This window comes from Ranitomeya variabilis, chromosome 1 (genome assembly GCF_051348905.1).
Source record: "Ranitomeya variabilis isolate aRanVar5 chromosome 1, aRanVar5.hap1, whole genome shotgun sequence".
Taxonomy (NCBI): Eukaryota; Metazoa; Chordata; class Amphibia; order Anura; family Dendrobatidae; genus Ranitomeya; species Ranitomeya variabilis.
Genome location: NC_135232.1, coordinates 244550189 through 244571748, shown reverse-complemented (window position 1 = coordinate 244571748; position 21560 = coordinate 244550189). Strand labels below are relative to the sequence as shown.

Sequence of the window (21560 nt, the reverse complement as noted above, 5' to 3'; positions counted from 1 at the left end):
GGGCCAATGTTTAATACGCGCCGCATGGAAATTGCATTTTCTAACTCCCTATTGTTTTTCCAGGTCAACCACCAGCGTATTTTTCCCATCAGGATCAGTCTTTATAGCTACCTTATATTTAGATTGTAATTTGGTTTGTGAGAATAAAATGATTATATGCCTTTTCCCACAGTGTGCTGATATTTTAAACTAGCTATTTTTATTCCTGTTGTTTAACCTCCTGCCCTAGAAGTAAAACTGTATTTTGACACAAATGAGACCTCCAGCAACAAATGTCTACTAAGGCAATCACTGTGACCTTTCTGAGAAAAGATCCTACCCATCAAAGAACACTCTTCATGGATGCACAACATACATAACACGAGATGATCAGAAGACCTGAGCCAGATCCTGCTGTTCTGGAGACCCTGCCAGTAAAGAATTATGGAGGAGTTCTGTTTGATGACAAGACAACCTTATTTCACAGAGAACACTCCGACATTATACCTTAAACATATCTCAACAGAACACATTTGTAATACTGGAGAAATGCCAAGGTAAATGACTGGCATCTCCATAGAAACATGTCAATCTTTGTGTGTGAGGTCAGGAAAATATATTTAATACTGTGACCTTTTTTCCAAAAATTGACAGTAGGTAGATCTGAGGGCCCAGCCACTTGAAATATTACCCAACACAAAGAAAAGTTCATTTCTCATTAAACTCCTGAGAAAGATCTTGAAAATGAAAGGCAGAAAAGCTTTGCAAAAGATCAAATGTCAAGATAACGGAAAGAAAGGGAAAGTGAATTGAAGACAAGAAACTTAAAGCAACATTGATTTTGTTCTCTACCATTCTCTATTTCAAAAAATCTTGACAGAAAAATTCTTCATAAGGACTTTGATAGATCATGATGATAGCATTTTGGTTTATCTTCTGCTTTATTAGAACCCAGTCCACACTTCTAAGATCCATTTGTTGTCTACTATTTGTTAAGGTGTTTGTTTCTGAGTTTCCCGTGATCAACTTTGCTTGTGTGTTTGAACTTATATTTCTGTCTGCCACCTACCCTGACCTCTGTCTGTCTTCTGCAGATGACTGTCTGCTGCATGTGATAAACCACCCAGCTCTGGATGACAATTTCTGCCTATTGCTTTTGTACCTACATTTGTGAACTTCTCGTGTTTCCTCCTTCTACTAACCTACTTATACCCAATATTACAAGTTCCCTGGGTAGGTCAAGCTGAACTCCCAAGCAGCACGCACTCTGTCTTGAGGTCAAATTTAACACAGAACTATCCTTCCCTAAAGCCAATCGCGCAATTGATCATGTTACCTACATCTTACAAATATCTCCAGAATCTGACCTTTTCAGCCCTTTGAAATTGAGAAACTCAAACTGTCAATCCTAATCATTCTCGAATGGACTATTGAAACTCTCTACTGATCCTGAATGTGGCAGCCCAAGTCATATTTCTGTCCAGCCACTACACCGATGTCTCTACCTTGTGCCAGTCATTGCACTTTTTGCCCATTCGCTACAAAATACAATAAAAACTTACCTCTCTCACCCACAAAGCTCTACACAGTTTTGTATCTATATCTCCTCCCTCATCTCTGTCTATCACCCTATCCGTGTTCTCTGTTCTGCAACTGAACAAAGACTAACATACTCCATAATCTGAACCTCGCACTTTTGTCTCCAAGACTTTTTTCGTCCTACGCCAGTTTATTGGCATACAATACCCCAGACCATCTGACTAATACCTAGCCCCCACATTTTAAGCATGATTTAAAAACACATCTCTTTAGAGAAGCCTATCAATTCACTTAATTAATCGAACGCTTCCCTGTTACACCTTTCTAAATTTTCTACTCATTTTTCTCCATTACCTTCTTGCACCCACTAACACTTGGTGGCTGCACTTAGATGACTGGCTCATGCAGCTTATCTGAACTGCCCTATCTATGATAATGATGGCTAGACCATACATGACAAGCACTTTTTACCTATTATGTCCCCCCTATTTCCTCACAGACTGTAAGCTTGTGAGCAGGGTCCTCACACCACTTGTCACTGTTGAACTGTGTGTTACTTTGTTTCTCCCTGATTTATTACAAAGTGCTGCGGAATATGGTGGCACTACATAGTTGAAATTATTATTATCACCACACCTTCGTGTCATCTCCTTACTTTTGTGACCTGGGGACTAGCTGCGGCATGATTCGCAGAGGGTACTGATAGGGTAAAAAACAAATAACACTTTACACTCCTGGGTTTAGGCCAAAGTCAAATATGTGGCAACTAAATGGGTCCCAATTATTATGTTGAAAAAAGTGATTAATTTACGATACACATGAACGCACAGGGTTGCATGCAGCTGCTTTATCAGAGCTGCCTATAGCTATCATACCATTATTTTTATTATTTTACCTTGCCTCTTAGGGATTACTTTATATTATTAGTGAATTTTCTTGGCTGATAATTTATAGATGATTATAACAGGGATCAGAGAGGGCTGTTCATTGCTAACATCATAAATTGAAGAGCAGCTTTCTTGTTTTGGCCCTAGTAAAGTGCACTTTTCCGCTTAGCTGTAAACTTTCTACTGTGACCAATTTAGAGCGTAAATGACTTTGATACAAAAGAGCCGCCAAATATGTTATGTTTTAAACAAATTAAAAACGGAAGAAAGGGATATTTATATGAGGAAGAAATGATAAAAGTTAGCTTTACGGCTTCACATAGATACAACTCCAGACAGCTTCCCCGAAGCGCAATGGACTATTGCCAATTGTCTCTAGATAACATATGAACAAAAACTTTTTATCTGAGATCACTAGTAAACTCCAGCTATTATTTCATGAGAGAAGGTCAAACAGAATCTGTCACCCACAAAATGTATTTTAAAAGGGGTTGTTAAGTTTTAAATTACAAGTCTGCAGTCATTCTATGTGACTGCAGACTTGTAAATCCTCACATCGCGCACTGTGTACTTGGAGGATTCTAAAGTGTCGGTGCAAGGAATGCCAGTCACGTGACTGCAAGTATGAGATATTCATAATCCCATCCACATTCCGACTAGACTGTTCCAAGGCTCGCTCTATACACTTGTATTAAGCGAGGCCTCACCCTTCTAGTCAGAATGTGGTCAGCAGTATACATATCGCATACTTGCGGTCATGGACCGCCATTCCTGACACCGACACTGGAGGATCCTCACAGTGTACAGTTTGTGGTGTAAGGACTCACAAGTCTGCAGACTTATAGTTTAAGACTGGACAACTCCTTTAAACAGGCTATATCATGAAATCGGCCCCTAAAGAAATCAGCACTGTACATATTAGCGGTGAAAAGCCTAAAATAATAACTTTTCATTCAAATGCAAATGAGGAGGCTTCAGTGCACCTTTGGCATGAACAGGAGCTCCGTGCACTGTTGCCCCCTCCCACCGATCGCAATATTTGAACACAGTCTTTTTGAGATAGGACTGACTTTTTTTATATAAAGGCAATCTATGATCAGAAAATAACCTACTATTCAAATCAGGTTTTGTGTTACAAAAAATTGTTGACAATATGTTTTTTTTTGTGGTTGTTTGTTTTCATATCATGATCTTTATTAGAAAACAAAATTACTAATCTTGCAATTATTAATATGTAGAATTATAACATCTCTATACACTGCTGATAATACGGGATCCACCAATCACAGTAGCTAATGTCACAACTGACCCTTTTTCCCAACCAATCACAATGACTTTTGCACATGTTCATTAGATGCTTCAATACAAAAATAGGGTCAGGGTCTGATCATTGTGGCTAATGCACAGAAAAGCCACAGTGGCCGGAGAGAAAATGTAACATTTCTATTTTTTATTCATAATACAGATTGTGATATGGTGAAAAGAAAATAACATTGCCAAAAGCTTCTAAAACATACGTGTCACAAAAAAACCTGATTTGACCACTAAGTCATTTTCTGAAAACAGCTAGAAAGGTGGACAATAGGAAGATTCTATTGTAAAATGCAGCAGTGCTGCATGTTTGTTTGTTTTTTGCATTATTTGCTTTTTTACCACATCTACAGTATATTTTTAGATGTTATACTTTTTGGGCATTGGGTTTGCTTAGAAACAGTCAAAGAGTGTACATAAAAATAGATCTGATTTACCTCCAAATTATTTCTCATTTAAATTTTAATGTATAAAACTAAATAAAAGGGAGTTTTTTTCAGACCAGATTTTTGTCCTAGTAAGTCTTACATTGTGCATTTCAGAATAATAAACAGCATAATGATGTATACCATTCTTAAAGAAGCTAACCAGGAGTATTAGAAAAGAATCCTAACTCATAAAAAAACTGCAACATTAAAGGAGTTGTCCAATGTTCTCAATCGCGATCACATAGCTCCCCTGCTTCATGACTTCCTGTTTGCAGGGGAATGGTGTGCTCCTGCTGGATTGACAGTTCTGACCAGTAATATTGTAGCGCCACTAACGCAAACTGTGCGCTCTGCAGAATCAGAGGAGTGCAGTGCCAATCTGGATTGCTGGATCTGGGCGGCTTCAGAGCAGCATTTACTAATGTAAAGCGCTTCTAAGCACTGCATTCATTGCCTAAGAGAACGGCCATAGCTAATAGACTGCAGTAATGCTCAGTAAACTAGGCAACAAGCAGCAAACAATAAAATTAAAAATCCCTCCACTTTAGCAATAAAGATAATTTTTAACAAGTAAATTGCAAGCAATTTTCAATGACACAGTGGACCATTCCCTATTATTACAGACCCTCTCATCCCTTCCAGGGCCGGCGTTAGGGGCAGGCAGACTAGGCAGCTGCCTGGGGCCCCCGCTGCCCTAGGGGCCCCCAGCCAGGGGCAGACATACTGTTGATGGCACTTCTCCAGGGCCCAGAGGTGGAGGGGGGCCCCTGCAGGCAGGCCCGGTATCATGCAGGGTCGGGCCCCTCTCACTCCCTCCTGTAATCATGGAACACCGAGTGTCGGGGAGAGAGCGGGGCGCGAAGTGCAGGAGATCAAAAAGGGGGCGTGTCATGCAGGGAGAGACGCTGGCCAATGAACGCTTTCCTTACCTCACAGTGACCAGACTGAGGAGAGCGTTCACTGGCTGCCGTCTGTCCCCCTGCATGGAGCGTCCCAATCGTGAGTACTCGCCTACAGTCAGGGGCCCCGGCTGCACAGCAAATAGAGACATCAGTGGAGGAAGAGCAGGACTTACAGGGGGTCTTCTGCTCCCTCCACTGTTCTGTTCAGAGCAGGCTGCAGCGTCTCCTCACAGAGAAGAGATGGTGGAGGAGCTCACTGCAGGGGACAGCACGGCAGCAAAATGTATGCTGTGAAGTGACCTGAAAAGTAATGTGCAGTTATAGTGCTCTTTATAACTTATCTCTTTATAATTTTAGTCATGGAACTTTTTGAATTTGAGTCTTTTCCTCCCTTACTGGGAATTTATCATCAGGTGCTGTCTGCTCTGTGCCCCATCCCCCACAGTGGGGTCTGCAGCCTTCTCCAGCTGAACTGACCTGCAGGGCTCATCTGATCACCTATACAAGATTAGTATGTATGTATGTATATGCTTGTATATGTATGTGTGCATCTGTGTGTATCTATGTGTATGTTTCTATCTGTGTGTGTGTATCTGTGTATGTACGGTATATGTGTGTATGCATGGTATAGTTGTATGGCTGTGTGTGTATGCATGTACAGTATGTGTGTATCTGTGTATGTGAAATAAATTTGTATGGATATATGGTATATATGTATGTTTATGTGCATGTACATACAGTATATGTGTATGTATATGTGTGTACGGTATGTGTATATACGGTACGTGTATGTGTATCTGTATGTTCGGTATATGTGTGTGTATGCATGTACGGTATATGTATGTATGTACGGTATGTGCATTTGGGTGTATTTTATATGTATGTACGGTATGTGTGTACTATATGTATATAACTGTATCTGTGTATGTACGGTATATGTGTGTGTATCTGTGTGTATGTACGGTATGTGTGTACGGCATTTGTGTGAATGTACGGTATATGCATGTGTGTATGTACGGTATGTGTATGTATGATGGTATATGTATGTGTATCTGTGTGTATGTATGGTATATGTATGTGTTTGCATATACTGTATTTGTATGTGTATCTGTGTGAACGTACGGTGTATGTATGTGTATTTGTGTGTATGTATGGTATATGTATGTACGGTATGTGTATACTATCTGTGTATATAACTGTATGTGTGTATGCATGTAAGGTGTATGTCTGTGTATGTACGGTATGTGTATCTGTGTGTATGTACGGTGTATGTATGTACAGTATATGCCGGAACAAAAATCATTGTTCTCATCAGCACATCGCCCAGTTAAAACTGCAGATATTCTGCTAAGATGATACTGTATGGGGACAGATTGATTTACTAGTGATCATTCTGTCCCCAGCCAGTGTAAAGAGGCTGGAAACAAGTGGCGAATGACTTCAATATTGTTGATCACGCTCGTTTAGTGGCCTGAAATCAGCGCATGTAGCTACAACCAAAATGTTTCTGTTGGTGCAATATGTTAGCATTTGGGGCCCCATTTTAATTTTTTGCCTAGGGCTCCACTTTGCCTAAAACCGGCCCTGATCCCTTGGCATCACAGACTTGGCCCTATCCTGGATCTCATCATACCTAACAGACCGGACATTCAGCGTCTCCCACTCACACATCACCTCTTCACCTCACCCCCTATCTGTCGGAGTCCCACAAGGTTCAGTCCTTGGGCCCCTGCTCTTCTCCATTTACACCTTTGGCCTGGGACAGCTCATAGAATCTCATGGCTTTCAGTGTCACCTCTATGCTGATGACACACAGATCTACATCTCTGGACCAGATATCACCACCCTACCAACCAGAATCCCTCAATGTCTGTCCACTATTTCATCCTTCTCCTCCGCTAGATTTCTGAAACTTAACATGGACAAAACAGAATTCATCATCTTTCACCCATCTCACGCAACCCCCCAATGAACCTATCCATTACAGTACAGGGCTGCCCACTCTCCCCAGTCCCACAAGCTCGCTGCCTCGGGGTAATCCTTGACGCTGATCTCTCCTTCAAACCACATATCCAAGCCCTTTCCACTTCCTGCCAACTTCAACTCAAAAATATTTCACGAATCCGTTCATTCCTCAACCAAGAATCTGCAAAAACCCTAGTCCATGCCCTCATCATCTCTCGCCTTGACTACTGCAACCTCCTGCTCTGTGGCCTCCCCTCGAACACTCTCGCATCCCTCCAATCTATTCTAAACTCTGCTGCCCGACTAATCCACCTATCCCCCCGCTATTCCCCGGCCTCGCCCCTCTGTCAATCCCTTCACTGGCTCCCCATTGCCCAGAGACTCCAGTACAAAACCCTAACCATGACATACAAAGCCATCCACAACCTGTCTCCTCCATACATCTGTGACCTCGTCTCCTGGTACTTACCTACACGCAACCTCCGATCCTCACAAGATCTCCTTCTCTACTCCCCTCTTATCTCCTCTTCCCACAATCGTATACAAGATTTCTCTCGCGTATCACTCCTACTCTGGAACCCTCTACCACAACACATCAGACTCTCACCTACCATCGAAACCTTAAAAAGAACCTGAAGACCCACCTCTTCCGACAAGCCTACAACCTGCAGTAACCACCGATCGACCAAACCACTGCATGACCAGCTCTATCCTCACCTACTGTATTCTCACCCATCCCTTGTAGATTGTGAGCCTTCGCGGGCAGGGTCCTCACTTCTCCTGTACCAGTTATGACTTGTATTGTTTAAGATTATTGTACTTGTTTTTATTATGTACACCCCTCCTCACATGTAAAGCGCCATGGAATAAATGGCGCTATAACAATAAATAATAATAATAATAATAATAATAATAATGTAACCATTTAAAATTATGAGACTTGCCCCTTTTAGGGGAAGCAAATACTCATTCCCCTTTCACCCCCAAGCATCTTTAAAATTTAGGAAAATAATAAGTCATTCTAAAATAATCTAAAATGTGTTCTTACCGAGACAGGCACAACTTGCATTAAAATGGCAAAGTTAGTGAGATGATTGCAGCGACAAACACTGTAATTCAAGTTTCCTTCTACACGAATACATCCTTCATTGGACCAAATACCTGAACCGGAGCTGCAAGGAAAAGAGTAAAAGAGTGTTTATTGTAAAATGAAAAACATTGATAGCTGGCTCTCCCCTGTGCAAAAAACCAGCTGTCAGTCAGCATGACATCGGCAGTGACACCCTTTGGACAGAGCAGAAAGAGCTGCTCTGTTGATGTGAGTTCAAAGGAAGCAGGGGAGTCACTGCCTGAGCCGGAACGGATCGTCACAGGGCAGAACAGACAAGTTGGTAGCAACTACCTGCTGGTAAGTTCTTAGTCTTGTGGGAAAAAGAACAAACAAAATCCTGGATAAGCCCTTTAACTATGCAATATAATACACTGTAATACAGTACATTTGCATAACCTAATAGCCATACAAAACATGGCAGTCTTGGGGATGAACGCAGTCATCCCGAATGCACCAATGTTGAAATAGAGGATGCTGGTATCTCAGAAGTTAAACCAGTCAGCATCCCAGTTAACTCTGGTCCCCGCCATTGCAGCAGAACTTCCGATGTTAAAGGGGCCCATTGCAGATGATGCTGGCTCATCTCCTGTGCCATACATTTAGGGCAATTGGTGTTAACTGTAAGTCGATAATGCCATGAATTTATGATAAGTAATGCTAAGGGATTGTCTGTTTTAGATAAAAGTGGGGAGTTCCTTGTTTGGGACATTCAACGTATAGATGGAGAAAACCCAGCCTGCCCATGAATTTGTAAGGAGAAGAACCCATGTCATGTCCCACGACTTGAGAAATCATTCAATGTTTGCATTGCTTGTGTTCTATCCTTCTTTCTAGGCAGAAGTTTGCTTTTCCTTGTATTTTGTCCCAACTCTCTCACTGTAGTCCTGTGATGTATGTTTGTTCACGCCCTTATTCTCCATTTTGTCATCATCCCCATATCTGTATGCATCCTATTACATGTCCTCTGTTGAATATTCCTTTTTACCTGCTGCTTTCATCATAATACAAGAATTTCAGTTAAAGCAATCCTCTTTTCCTGGAGTCTTCTTACATGAGAACGTGGCTGAGTTAAGCTATCTGATAAATCGGTATGAACGTGAGTACAGGTCAATACGGAAGCGCCCAAAAGAATAGGTCTATCCAGGCACCACTGCGTTCTACATACCCATGAGTCAGAATAGTAAAAAGGAATAGCCTGCCTTCAGAGACAGTAACTCAAGGTCTGTGCTGAACCTCAGTGGAAAAGGACATTTCCCAGATACACAGTAACCCAGTTCCCAGCCAGACCCCAGCGTGCATAGAAGCACACACTGCAGATAAACAGTGAGAAGTATAACCCTCATCATCCACTCTTCCTGCCTGCAAGCAAATCATGTCTGAAGCGAGGTATACAATGTCCCTACCAGACTTACAAACACAGGAAAGAGACCCAGATCCCCATCCACCAGCTAGTGAAAGGGGAAAACGTACAGTCAAACCTACATGGAAAGTCATGGAGAATTTAGAGACTGAAAAATGTGTTGTATATAGTGATGTGTCTTCACTATGGGAGAAAGTGCTGAGTCACATGGACACTGTATCAAGGCCTGCTTCTCATGAGTTACCACTTGAGGGAGCCCTAGAACAATTATGCACAGCATACCAAAGGTATATGGAGAAGACTGACCAATACATTATTCTCCTGAAGAAACTGAATCTGCCAGAGACTTTAAAAGAATTGCAAAGTTTCCAGCAGCTTAATTCTGAAAGAGACTACACCGTACGCGACATTAAGACAAAGATAGAGGCTAAAATTGCACGGACACCAGATGCATCATCTCGCTCATCAAAATCGTCTAAGCACTCAAAACGCTCATCTAGGTCAAGTTCATCAAAATATTCCACTCTCAGCCAGCAGCTTATAAGAGCACGTGCTAAGGCAGAAACGTCTAAGATACAAGCAGCCTTTGCGCAAAAGAGAGCAGATATGGACGCAGCCACAGCACAAAAGAGAGCAGAAATGGATGCAGCCACAGCACTAAAGAGAGCAGAAATGGCAGAAATGGATGCAGCCACAGCACAAAAGAGAGCAGAAATGGATGCAGCCGCAGCACAAAGGAGAGCAGAAATGGATGCGGATGCAGCACGCAAGGAAGCTCTGGAGAAGGAATGTGAGCACGCAACAGCCATGGCGGAGTTAAGGATCCTGGAGCGAGCTATCAGTGGGAGTCAAAGAGACAGCATCAGTTTGTGTGAAGTGGAGGCAGAGGACCCTATTGAACGCACAAGAGACTACGTGCTAAGCCAAAATGGCGAACTGCAGATCATCACTAACACTCCTGATGGCGTTCATGCTTCTCCAGGGCACCAGGATGCCGATCCACTTACAGAACCCTACACTCAAGGTCAGTACAATGCTCCCAAACCTGAACTTCCTTCGTATTCCGGTATGCGCCAAGACCCTGCATCTCATCAAACTCCACAGGCTATTATCTACACGCAACCCAATATACCGGCAGGTCATTATACTCTCGACAACCGTATAGTGCCAGCTCCGCATGTAGCAGAGACTATACCCACCAAACCGGTTGCTGGACTAAATGCATATGCCACTCCATACTTACCCACGTTTCAAGGCCAAGACGTCTCCACTCCTATGTACAACACTGCTCAGCCCACATTCTTGCATCCTAAGTCAGAAAGAACAGACATGTCCGACTTCGCAAAGTACATGATTCGCCGTGAACTTACTAAAACCGGTCTCACAAGGTTTAACGACCAACCTGAAAATTACAGAGGTTGGAAAAATGCCTTTAGAACCGTAACTAGTGACCTCGGCATCACTGCTGCCGAAGAGCTGGACCTCAGATGGCTAGGACCACGATCCACAGAGCATGTCAAGAGACTCAGGTCTGTACATATCAGTAATCCAATGGCTGGTCTCATGGCTGCATGGGAAAGACTAGAGAAAAACTTTGGCAGTCCAGAAGCCATAGAGGATGCACTGTTCAAGCGTCTACAGAGTTTTCCAAAGATATCAAGCAAGGACAGTTCAAAGTTCCTAGAGCTCAGTGACTTGCTGTTAGAGCTCCAGCTGGCCAAGGCAGACACCCACCTACCTGGCCTCAGCTATCTGGACACTGCTCGTGGAGTAAATCCCATTATCTCCAAGCTACCATACAACGTACAAGAAAGGTGGACTACACTAGGGTCAAAATACAAGAAAGACCATCAAGTGTCATTTCCTCCGTTCTCCTACTTCTGTGAGTTTATAAAAGATGTGGCAGAGCGTAAGAACGACCCAAGCTTTTCCTACGAAGAATCCAGTGGCCCAGCTTCACCTCCTTCTAAATACGTGAGCGCACGCTCGAATGATAGAAACCGCAGGGGTCCAGTGTCAGTGAAGAAGACGGATATTCTTCCCTTACCAACATCACCCCCAGACAAGAGTAACAAGGGTGAAAAGATAGAGAACCCAAATCGTGAGTGTCCCATCCACAAGAAGCCACATCCCTTAAAAAAGTGCATCGGCTTCAGGAAGAAACCGCTCCAAGAACGCAAGGAGCTTCTAAAGAAGTTCGGGGTATGCTACAGATGTTGTGCTTCTACTGAACACCTTGCTAAAGACTGTAAAACTACAATTAAGTGCATGGAGTGTGACAGCGAGGACCACGTACAAGCACTCCACCCATTCCGTCCTGACTCTACACTCACTCCTTCCCCCACCACGAGCCATGGCGGGGAGGACGCAGCTCAAACTGCAAGCCATACCACAATATCTTCTTCATGCACAGAAGTCTGCGGAGAAGACCTCTGGGACAAGTCCTGTGCGAAGATTTGCCTGGTGAACGTATATCCCAACGGTCACCCAGAGAAAGCCGTAAAGGTGTACGTCCTTCTGGATGATCAGAGCAACCGATCACTTGCAAGGTCAGAACTCTTTGATATGTTTAACTTAAAGGGAAATGCTTACCCTTACACCTTAGGTACCTGCAGTGGTGTTACAGAGGTTTATGGGAGAAGGGCCAGTGGTCTTACAGCGGCATCTCTCGAGAACACCGTCGAGATACCGTTACCTACACTGGTCGAGTGCAACCAGATTCCATCCAATCGAAAAGAGATCCCAACGCCAGAGGCTGCTCTTCATCACCAACATCTCAAGGGGATAGCAAACAAGATACCAGCCCTCAACAACAGTGCAGATATCCTGATTCTGCTTGGCAGAGACATTCTCCGGCTGCACAAGGTGCGTCAGCAAATTAACGGACCACACGATGCACCATTTGCCCAACGCTTAGATCTAGGCTGGGTAATCATAGGCAATGTTTGCATACATAAGATGAAGAAACCTAACAACATCTCCTCTTACAAAACACACATCTTGTCAAATGGTCGCAGCACTCATTTCCAACCATGCCCACATCACTACTGGGTGAAAGAGAAAGTGAGCAACACCAAGTGGCAACAGGAATCCTTCAACAACATGAACACACTCCAGTCCTGGGAAGAAAACCTTGGGTCATCAGTGTTCGATTCCACAAGTAATGACAACAAGTTGGCACCCACAAGGGAAGATAAAGAATTTATAAAGGTTATGGATAAAGAATTTGTTCAAGACGACTCCAACAGTTGGGTAGCTCCTTTACCCTTTCGTTTCCCAAGAGTGAGGTTGCCGAACAACCTGCAGCAAGCTACTGCAAGGTTCTCATCCTTAAAGCGTACACTAAAGAGGAAACCAGAGATGGAGAAGCATTTCATTGACTTTATGCAGAACATCTTTGACAGAAATCATGCTGAACCTGCGCCACCACTGAGGGAGGGAGAAGAATGTTGGTATCTTCCATCCTTTGGTGTCTATCACCCTCGCAAGCCTAACCAGATCAGAGTGGTGTTTGACTCCAGTGCTCAGTTTGAAGGCCTCTCTCTCAATAACCTGCTCCTAACTGGGCCCAACCTGAACAACAGCCTCCTTGGAGTATTGATCCGCTTCAGACAAGAACCTGCTGCCATAATGGCCGACATTCAGCAGATGTTTCATTGCTTCATTGTGAAAGAAGACAACAGAAACTATCTTAGGTTCCTATGGCACAAAGACAACAATGTCAACAATCAGGTCATAGACTACCGGATGAAGGTCCATGTCTTCGGCAACAGTCCCTCACCTGCTGTGGCAATCTATGGACTGAGACGGACAGCCCAGGAAGGTGAGAGAGAGTACGGATCCGATGCTCGGCAATTTGTAGAGAAGAACTTCTACGTGGACGATGGGCTCAAGTCCTTGCCCACAAGTGAAGATGCAATTGACCTACTCTCCAGGACACAGGAAATGCTATCCACATCAAACCTCAGACTCCACAAGATTATCTCTAACAGTCAAGACGTAATGAACGCGTTTCCATCTGAGGACCACGCCACAAACCTAAAGGACCTCAACTTGGGTTCTGATGTTTCTCCAGCCACACTTCTCACACAGAAGATTGGAGCTGCTACAGTTCCGCCTGGGAACTTCGATAACAAGGACATTTACAGACGTCAGTGGAGGCAAGTACAACACCTGGCTAACGTGTTTTGGCATCGATGGAAGACCAAATATTTACACTTGCTTCAAAACCGTCACAAATGGCAGACGCTCAGTCCCAATCTCCAAGAAGGAGACCTTGTTCTCTTAAAGGATAAAGAGGCTCATCGTAATGACTGGCCAATGGGACTTATTACCAAGGTCTTACCCAGTGAGGACGGAAAGACTCGTAAGGTAGAAGTTAAGGTGACAAAAGGGGGCTCTACCCGAACCTTCTTCCGCCCGGTCACTGAACTCGTGCTGCTTCTACGAAAGGAGGACATCACATGAACTGAACATGCTCCTGGACGTTGTTCACGGCGGGGAGCATTCCTCTTCATTCTCCAGTTTATTGAACCGTTAACATTCCCATTGGATTCTGGGTTGGTGGAAGAGTTGGCATGTTTGCGGCTTCCCCAATCTGAAGATGGGTTTAATATATTTGGACTTATCTTTCGGTGTCATCTACGGGTCGACAACAACGAGTTTGGACTTTAAAATCTTTGATGTTTATTATTGCATGCATGTTTTCATTCCTCTTGTTTTTTCAGGTTCGAACGACTTCGAAGAATTACGGACATCGTGAAATCCAAGGATTACAGACGGGGAGTGTCATGTCCTACGACTTGAGAAATCATTCAATGTTTGCATTGCTTGTGTTCTATCCTTCTTTCTAGGCAGAAGTTTGCTTTTCCTTGTATTTTGTCCCAACTCTCTCACTGTAGTCCTGTGATGTATGTTTGTTCACGCCCTTATTCTCCATTTTGTCATCATCCCCATATCTGTATGCATCCTATTACATGTCCTCTGTTGAATATTCCTTTTTACCTGCTGCTTTCATCATAATACAAGAATTTCAGTTAAAGCAATCCTCTTTTCCTGGAGTCTTCTTACATGAGAACGTGGCTGAGTTAAGCTATCTGATAAATCGGTATGAACGTGAGTACAGGTCAATACGGAAGCGCCCAAAAGAATAGGTCTATCCAGGCACCACTGCGTTCTACATACCCATGAGTCAGAATAACCCAGCTAGGTGTGCTTTCTCTATGACGGGTCCAGAACCGTTGGAGCTGTCACCTATGTTGCAGGGGGAGAAGCTTAAGGCCCCAGACCGTTCCCGGCAGTTGAGAAAATGGAGTGTGGCTAAGCTGAGGGAATTGCAACGTGCGAGTAATATGACAGTTAGAGCGGGAATGTGCAGTGCGCAAGAGGTCAGAGTAGAGGCTCCTAACGCGGAGTTTTGTGAGAGAGCAGGCCTAAGACTTGAAGGCCAGAAGGCGATAAACGGAGACTGTCGTCAGAGCCTTGTACTGATATCACTGACACCGCTGACATCGCTGACTGTGAGACAAAGGGCCCGTGTATGGGACATAGCCTCGTGCCCACGCAGACCGGAGAGTCGTATCACCCGTTGTGAACTTTATCCTGATAAGCTTCTAAACAGACCCCCACATAGGGGAAACTGCCGTGCAGGACAGAGACATTGCCTTGTGTATTCCTTTTTCTTCCAAACCTAAAGCCGGCATCAGGATTACAAGAAAACATCGCCCATGACAGGACCCAAGATGCCATCTTTTCCAGGACCCAGGACGTCATCCTCTCCAGGACAATATTGAATTTTCACGGCGCCATAGCCTTGGCGCCACCGTTTGCACCCAGGGAATACACTGAGGACTGCATTGGATTGATAAGTCTATTTCTTCTGAACGTATTGATTTAGTTACTTGTTTTACTACTGTGTTCCAAATTACAGTAATTTGTATTCAGAAAATTTCCCTCTACTTCTCCCTGCATGGAGTATCCACTGTAGAATTTTATCCCCTGTTAACCCTTGCTCTGACTACATCCGTTACTGCATCCTACGTGCCTGCTGTCTCCTTACAAATTACACAGTGGTTCATAACCAAAGGCTCAGGGTATTAGGTATTGCCACCGGTAATGTAAAAGTATCACTAAAACTTCATATTAGAAGTAAAACTTTATCACTGCCAGCTAACAGCACAGCAAAAGCTACATTACTTGTTCAGATCTAATAAACAATTTTTTCTATTTAATACACAAAATACCCAATACCAGTTACAGTTGACATTAACTTGCAAGCTAAAAAAAAGTTGATTTAGCTAGAAACAATGAAATTTATATTTTTTCCTTGGTAGCACTGCAGGGAACGTAAAAATTTGCTCTCAGGTTTCCCTGCAATTTACAAATGATCGCTATGAAGTTTCAGCAGGGATTCCTATGATTAGTGCTATTCTTCCTTACTCCTATTAACCCCAACATGTTTCTATGGTTGTAGTTCTTTGTCAATTTTGTTATTTCTGCAAATTCAATATACTATGTCGTTTAAAAAACTGTGACTGCATTTAAGCAAGTCTTCGTAGAGTGGCTTCTTCTGCACAATTGCCATCGTATTTTGCTATTCTATACTTATTATGCAAAAATGGACCTGATCCTCGAAAAATGACTCATAGAATCATAGAATGTTATGGTTGAAAGGGACCTACAGAGTCATCATGTCTAACTCCCTGCTCAATACAGGATTCTCTAAACCATCTCAGACAGGTTCTTCTCTTTAGAGATGCTTTGATTTGTCATGATTAGTGTTGAGCATTCCGATACCGCAAGTATCGGGTATCGGCCGATATTTGCTGTATCGGAATTCCGATACCGAGATCCGATACTTTTGTGGTATCGGGTATCGGTATCGAAACAACATTAATGTGTAAAATAAAGAATTAAAATAAAAAATATTGCTATACTCACCTCTCCGACGCAGCCTGCACCTCACCGAGGGAACCGGCAGCGTTGTTTGCTTAAAATTCGCGCTTTAACCTCCTTACGTGAAGTCCCGGCTTGTGATTGGTCGCGTCGCCCATGTGGCCGCGACGCGACCAATCACAAAGCCGGAACGTAATTTTAAAATCCTGAAGGACCTGAAATTACGTCACGGCTTGCTGTGATTGGTCGCGTCGCGGCCTCATGGGCGGCGCGCGACCAATCACAAGCCGGGACTTCACGTAAGGAGGTTAAAGCGCGAATTTTAAGCAAACAACGCTGCCGGTTCCCTAGGTAAGGTGCAGGCTGCGTCGGAGAGGTGAGTATAGCAATATTTTTTATTTTAATTCTTTATTTTACACATTAATATGGTTCCCAGGGCCTGAAGGAGAGTTTCCTCTCCTTCAGACCCTGGGAACCATCAGGAATACCGTCCAATACATGAGTCCCATTGACTTGTATTGGTATCGGGTATTGGTATCGGATTAGATCCGATACTTTGCCGGTATCGGCCGATACTTTCCGATACTTTCAAGTATCGGACGGTATCGCTCAACACTAGTCATGATACTGATATCCATATCTACAGTGCTTGAAAAACTTCCCTGCTTTCCATAAACTTTTAGAAATATAAATTCAATATTATGAATAGTCTCTAAATAGATACAAAGGCAATTGCCATGCTATTGACTCGCACGGCTTGCAAGCGCCGTCCTACTTCTCCCAATGTTACACCATCCCGCTGAGCTGCCTCATGCAGTATTTCCATCACTGCCATATCCTTCTGTTGCTGGAGAACCTCTATCCGTCTATAGGGAGGCATGGCAAGACTCTGCAGGAATTTAAAACCACTGTGTCCTGCAGAATTTTGCTTTCCTTACCTATTCCCTGCCAGCAGTGGATATATTAGGCAACTCCTTTATCCATACCTTGCTTGAGCTTGAGCTTAGGTCCTAGCTGCAGTTTGTTTCTAGTTCCCTGTCAAGGTGCATTGCTGTTTTATATGTCCTGTTACTGAACTGGCTTGTTTTCCAGTTTTGTCTGATCTCTCCACTCCTGATCCCAGCTTTCTATTTTGAACTTGTGCTTGGACTATATGATCATGTCTCTGTCATAGCCTTCAGTGCCTCATATTTCTGCCTTGACTTATTGGTCAGCTGCTGCAAATCCAAGGACTGTCCTGGAGTGGTACCTGGTGGCTACCCAAATGGCTCAAGCCTGTGCTTACCATCAAAAGTTTCCTACTAATTAAAATGGAGGAGGCGGATCATTCAAAGACTTTAGGTAGGCAAAGGGGCCTGAGGAGTCAAAGACTGGAGGCAAGCAGAGGGGTCTGGGGAATCACAGACAAGGAAGTGAAGGCCCAGTATAGAGTCCAGCCCTTTTGCACCGATACCTAATCAGCAGAAAACTGAATGGTGATTAACTCCTTCACAACATTTGATGCACCTATATATCATGGTCGGATAGTGATTCCGACTGATGACGCCCCTGGCTGTTTTACCCCCTAAATGCTGAGATCAATATTAATTGCAACATTTAGGGGGCTAGAAGAAGGATGGGGTTCCTCACCCTTAGCGCCCCTGTGACGACATCGCAAGAGCCAGTTGGTAGTCAAGGCAACCCGAGGTCCGGGTTTGCCTGCACTGGGGCCTGCTTAGCCCCTTTATCCCCAAGGGTGGTTTGCACGTTCATGACCGGGCCAATTTTTACAATTCTGACCACTGTCCCTTTATGAGGTTATAACTCTGGATCGCTTCAACGGATCCCGGTGATTCTGACAATGTTTTCTCGTAACATATTGTACTTCATGATAGTGATAAAATTTCTTTGATATTACGTGCATTTATTTGTGAAAAAAATGGAAATTTGGAGAAAATTTTGAAAATTTTGCAATTTTCCAACTTTGAATTTTTATGCAATTTAATCACAGAGATAAGTCACACAATATACATAATAAGTAACATTTCCCACATGTCTACTTTACATCAGCACAATTTTGGAACCTAAACTTTATTTTCTTCGGGAGTTATAAGGGTTAAAAGTTGACCAGCAATTTCTCATTTTTACAACACCATGTTTTATTAGGGACCACATCTCATTTGAAGTCATTTTGAGGGGTCTATATGATAGAAAATAACCAAGTGTGACACCATTCTAAAAACTGCACCCCTCAAGGTGCTCAAAACCACATTCGAGAAGTTTATTAACCCTTCAGGTGTTTCACAGGAATTTTTGGAATGTTTAAATAAAAATGAACATTTAACTTTTTTTCACAAAAAATTTACTTCAGCTCCAATTTGTTTTATTTTACCAAGGGTAACAGGAGAAAATGGACCCCAAAGGTTGTTGTGCAATTTGTCCTGAGTAAGCCGATACCCCATATGTGGGGGTAAACCACTGTTTGGGCGCATGGCAGAGCTCGGAAGCGAAGGAGCGCCATTTGACTTTTCAATGCAAAATTGACTGGAATTGAGATGGGACGCCATGTTGTGTTTGGAGAGCCCCTGATGTGCCTAAACTTTGAAACCCCCCACAAGTGCCACCATTTCGGGAAAGTAGACCCCTAAGGAACTTATCTAGATGTGTTGTGAGAGCTTTGAACCCCCAAGTGTTTCACTACAGTTCATAACGCAGAGCCGTTAAAATAAAAATTCTTTTTTTCCACAAAAATTATTTTTCAGCCCTCAGTTTTGTATTTTTCCAAGGGTAACAGTTGAAATTAGACCCCAAAAGTTGTTGTCCAATTTGTTCTGAGTACGCTGATACCCCATATGTGGGGGGAACCACCGTTTGAGTGCATGGCAGAGCTCGGAAGGGAAGGAGCGTAATTTGGAATGCAGACTTAGATGGATTGGTCTGCAGGCATCACATTGCATTTGCAGAGCCCCTAATGTACCTAAACAGTAGAAACCCCCCACAAGTGACCCCATATTGGAAACTAGACCCCCCAAGGAACTTATCTAGATGTGTTGTGAGAACTTTGAACCCCCAAGTGTTTCACTACAGTTTATAAAGCAGAGCCGTGAAAATAAAAAATCCTTTTTTTTCCACAAAAATTATTTTTTAACCCCCAGTTTTGTATTTTCCCAAGGATAACAGGAGAAATTGGACCCCAAAAGTTGTTGACCAATGTGTCCTGAGTATGCTGATACCCCATATGTTGGGGTAAACCCCTGTTTGGGCGCACAGGAGTGCTCGGAAGGGAAGGATCATTGTTTTACTTTTTCAACCCAGAATTGGCTGGAATTGAGATCGGACGCCATGTCGCGTTTGGAGAGCTCCTGATGTGCCTAAACATTGGAAACCCCCCAATTATAACTGAAACCCTAATCCAAACACATCCCTAACCCTAATCAAAATGGTAACCCTAACCACACCCCTAAGCCTGACAGACCCCTAACCCTAACCCCAACCCTATTCCCAACCGTAAATGTAATCCAAACCCTAACTTTAGCCCCAACCCTAACTGTAGCCTTAACCCTGGCCCCAACCCTAACCCTAACCCTAGCCCTAACCCTAGCCCTAGCCCTAACCCTAACCCTAGCCCTAACCCTAACCCTAATGGGAAAATGGAAATAAATACATTTTTTGACATTGACGTTTTTATTGGTAACATTTTCGGGCACGTGACATTTTTTGATCGCTTTTTATTCCGATTTTTGTGAAGCAGAATTACCAAAAACCAGCTATTAATGAATTTCTTTTGGGGGAGGCATTTATACCCTTCCGCGTTTGGTAAAATGGATAAAGCAGTTTTATTCTTCGGGTCAGTACGATTACAGCGATACCTCATTTATATAATTTTTTATGTTTTGGCGCTTTTATATGATAAAAACTATTTTATAGAAAAAATAATTATTTTTGCATCGCTTTATTCTGAGGACTATAACTTTTTTATTTTTTCCTTGATGATGCTGTGTGGCGGCTCGTTTTTGCGGGACAAGATGACGTTTTCAGCAGTACCATGGTTATTTATATCCGTCTTTTTGATTGCGTGTTATTCCACTTTTTATTTGGCGGTATGATAATAAAGCGTTGTTTTTTGCCTCGTTTTTTTTTTTTTTCACAGTGTTCACTTGGGAATTTTTTTTTTTTTTTTTTTACACATGTGAATATTTTTTTTTACACTATAATATTGCCCTGGGGGGGGGCATCATGTTATAATGTAAGATCGCTGATCTGACACTTTGCTGTGCACTGTCAGATCGGCGATCTGACGTGCACAGCTCCAAGGCTTCCCAGCGCCTGCTCTGAGCAGGCGCTGTGAAGCCACCTCCCTGCAGGACCCGGATGCCGCAGCTATTTTGGATCTGGGCCTGCTGCAGGGAGGAGGAGGTAAGAGACCCTCGGAGCAACGCGATCACATCACGTTGCTCTGGGGGTCTCAGGGAAGCACGCAGGGAGCCCCCTCCCTGCGCGATGCTTCCCTATACCGCCGGAACACTGCGATCATGTTTGATCGCAGTGTGCTGGGGGTTAATGTGCCAGGGGTGGTCCGCGACCGCTCCTGGCACATAGTGCCGGATTTAAGCTGCTATAGTCAGCTGACACCCGGCCGCGATCAGCTGCGCTCCCCCCGTGAGCGCGCCCGATCGCTATGACGTACTATCCCTTCGAGGGTCAGATAGGCCCAGGTCACCTCGACGGGATAGTACGTCTAAGGTCAGAGAGGGGTTAGACTATACCAGGAGCAGGCTTCTATCAAACTGACATGTAATGAATTATATGAGCGATCAGAGTAATGAAAGCTGAAGAACAGGCACTAAGTAAAAAACTAAATTAAAAAAAAAAATCTCAAATTAAGAAAAAATATTATACTCATAAATACATATATTTATGTAAAAAAGAAAAAACAGAAAAAAGTATACATATTTAGTATCAACGCATCTGGAACAATCTGATGTATAAATCTATAAAACTGTTACACCCCTTCAGTAAGCACCGTACAAAGAAAAAAAAGTGGCAAAAAAAACTATGATTTTTCAACACATCGCTTAACAAAAGTGGATTAAAATGCGATCAAAAAGTCAAATGTGAATAAAAATGGTATCGCTGAAAACACCATCCTGTCCTGCAAAAATCAATCTGCGATACAGCTTTGTCAGTGGAGAAATAAAAAGTCTA

The 21560-nt window shown here is 43.2% G+C and overlaps 1 protein-coding gene across 2 annotated transcripts in view; it reads right to left on the bottom strand.

Moving 5' to 3' along the window:
* Positions 1-21560, bottom strand: part of ADGRD1 (adhesion G protein-coupled receptor D1) — a 1174499-nt gene that overhangs the window by 632466 nt on the left and 520473 nt on the right. For both annotated transcript variants that reach the window (XM_077293307.1, XM_077293306.1), the window contains one exon: positions 8060-8183. In XM_077293307.1, coding sequence (XP_077149422.1) covers positions 8060-8183 — 124 coding nt within the window. The remainder of the gene's footprint in view (positions 1-8059; positions 8184-21560) is intronic.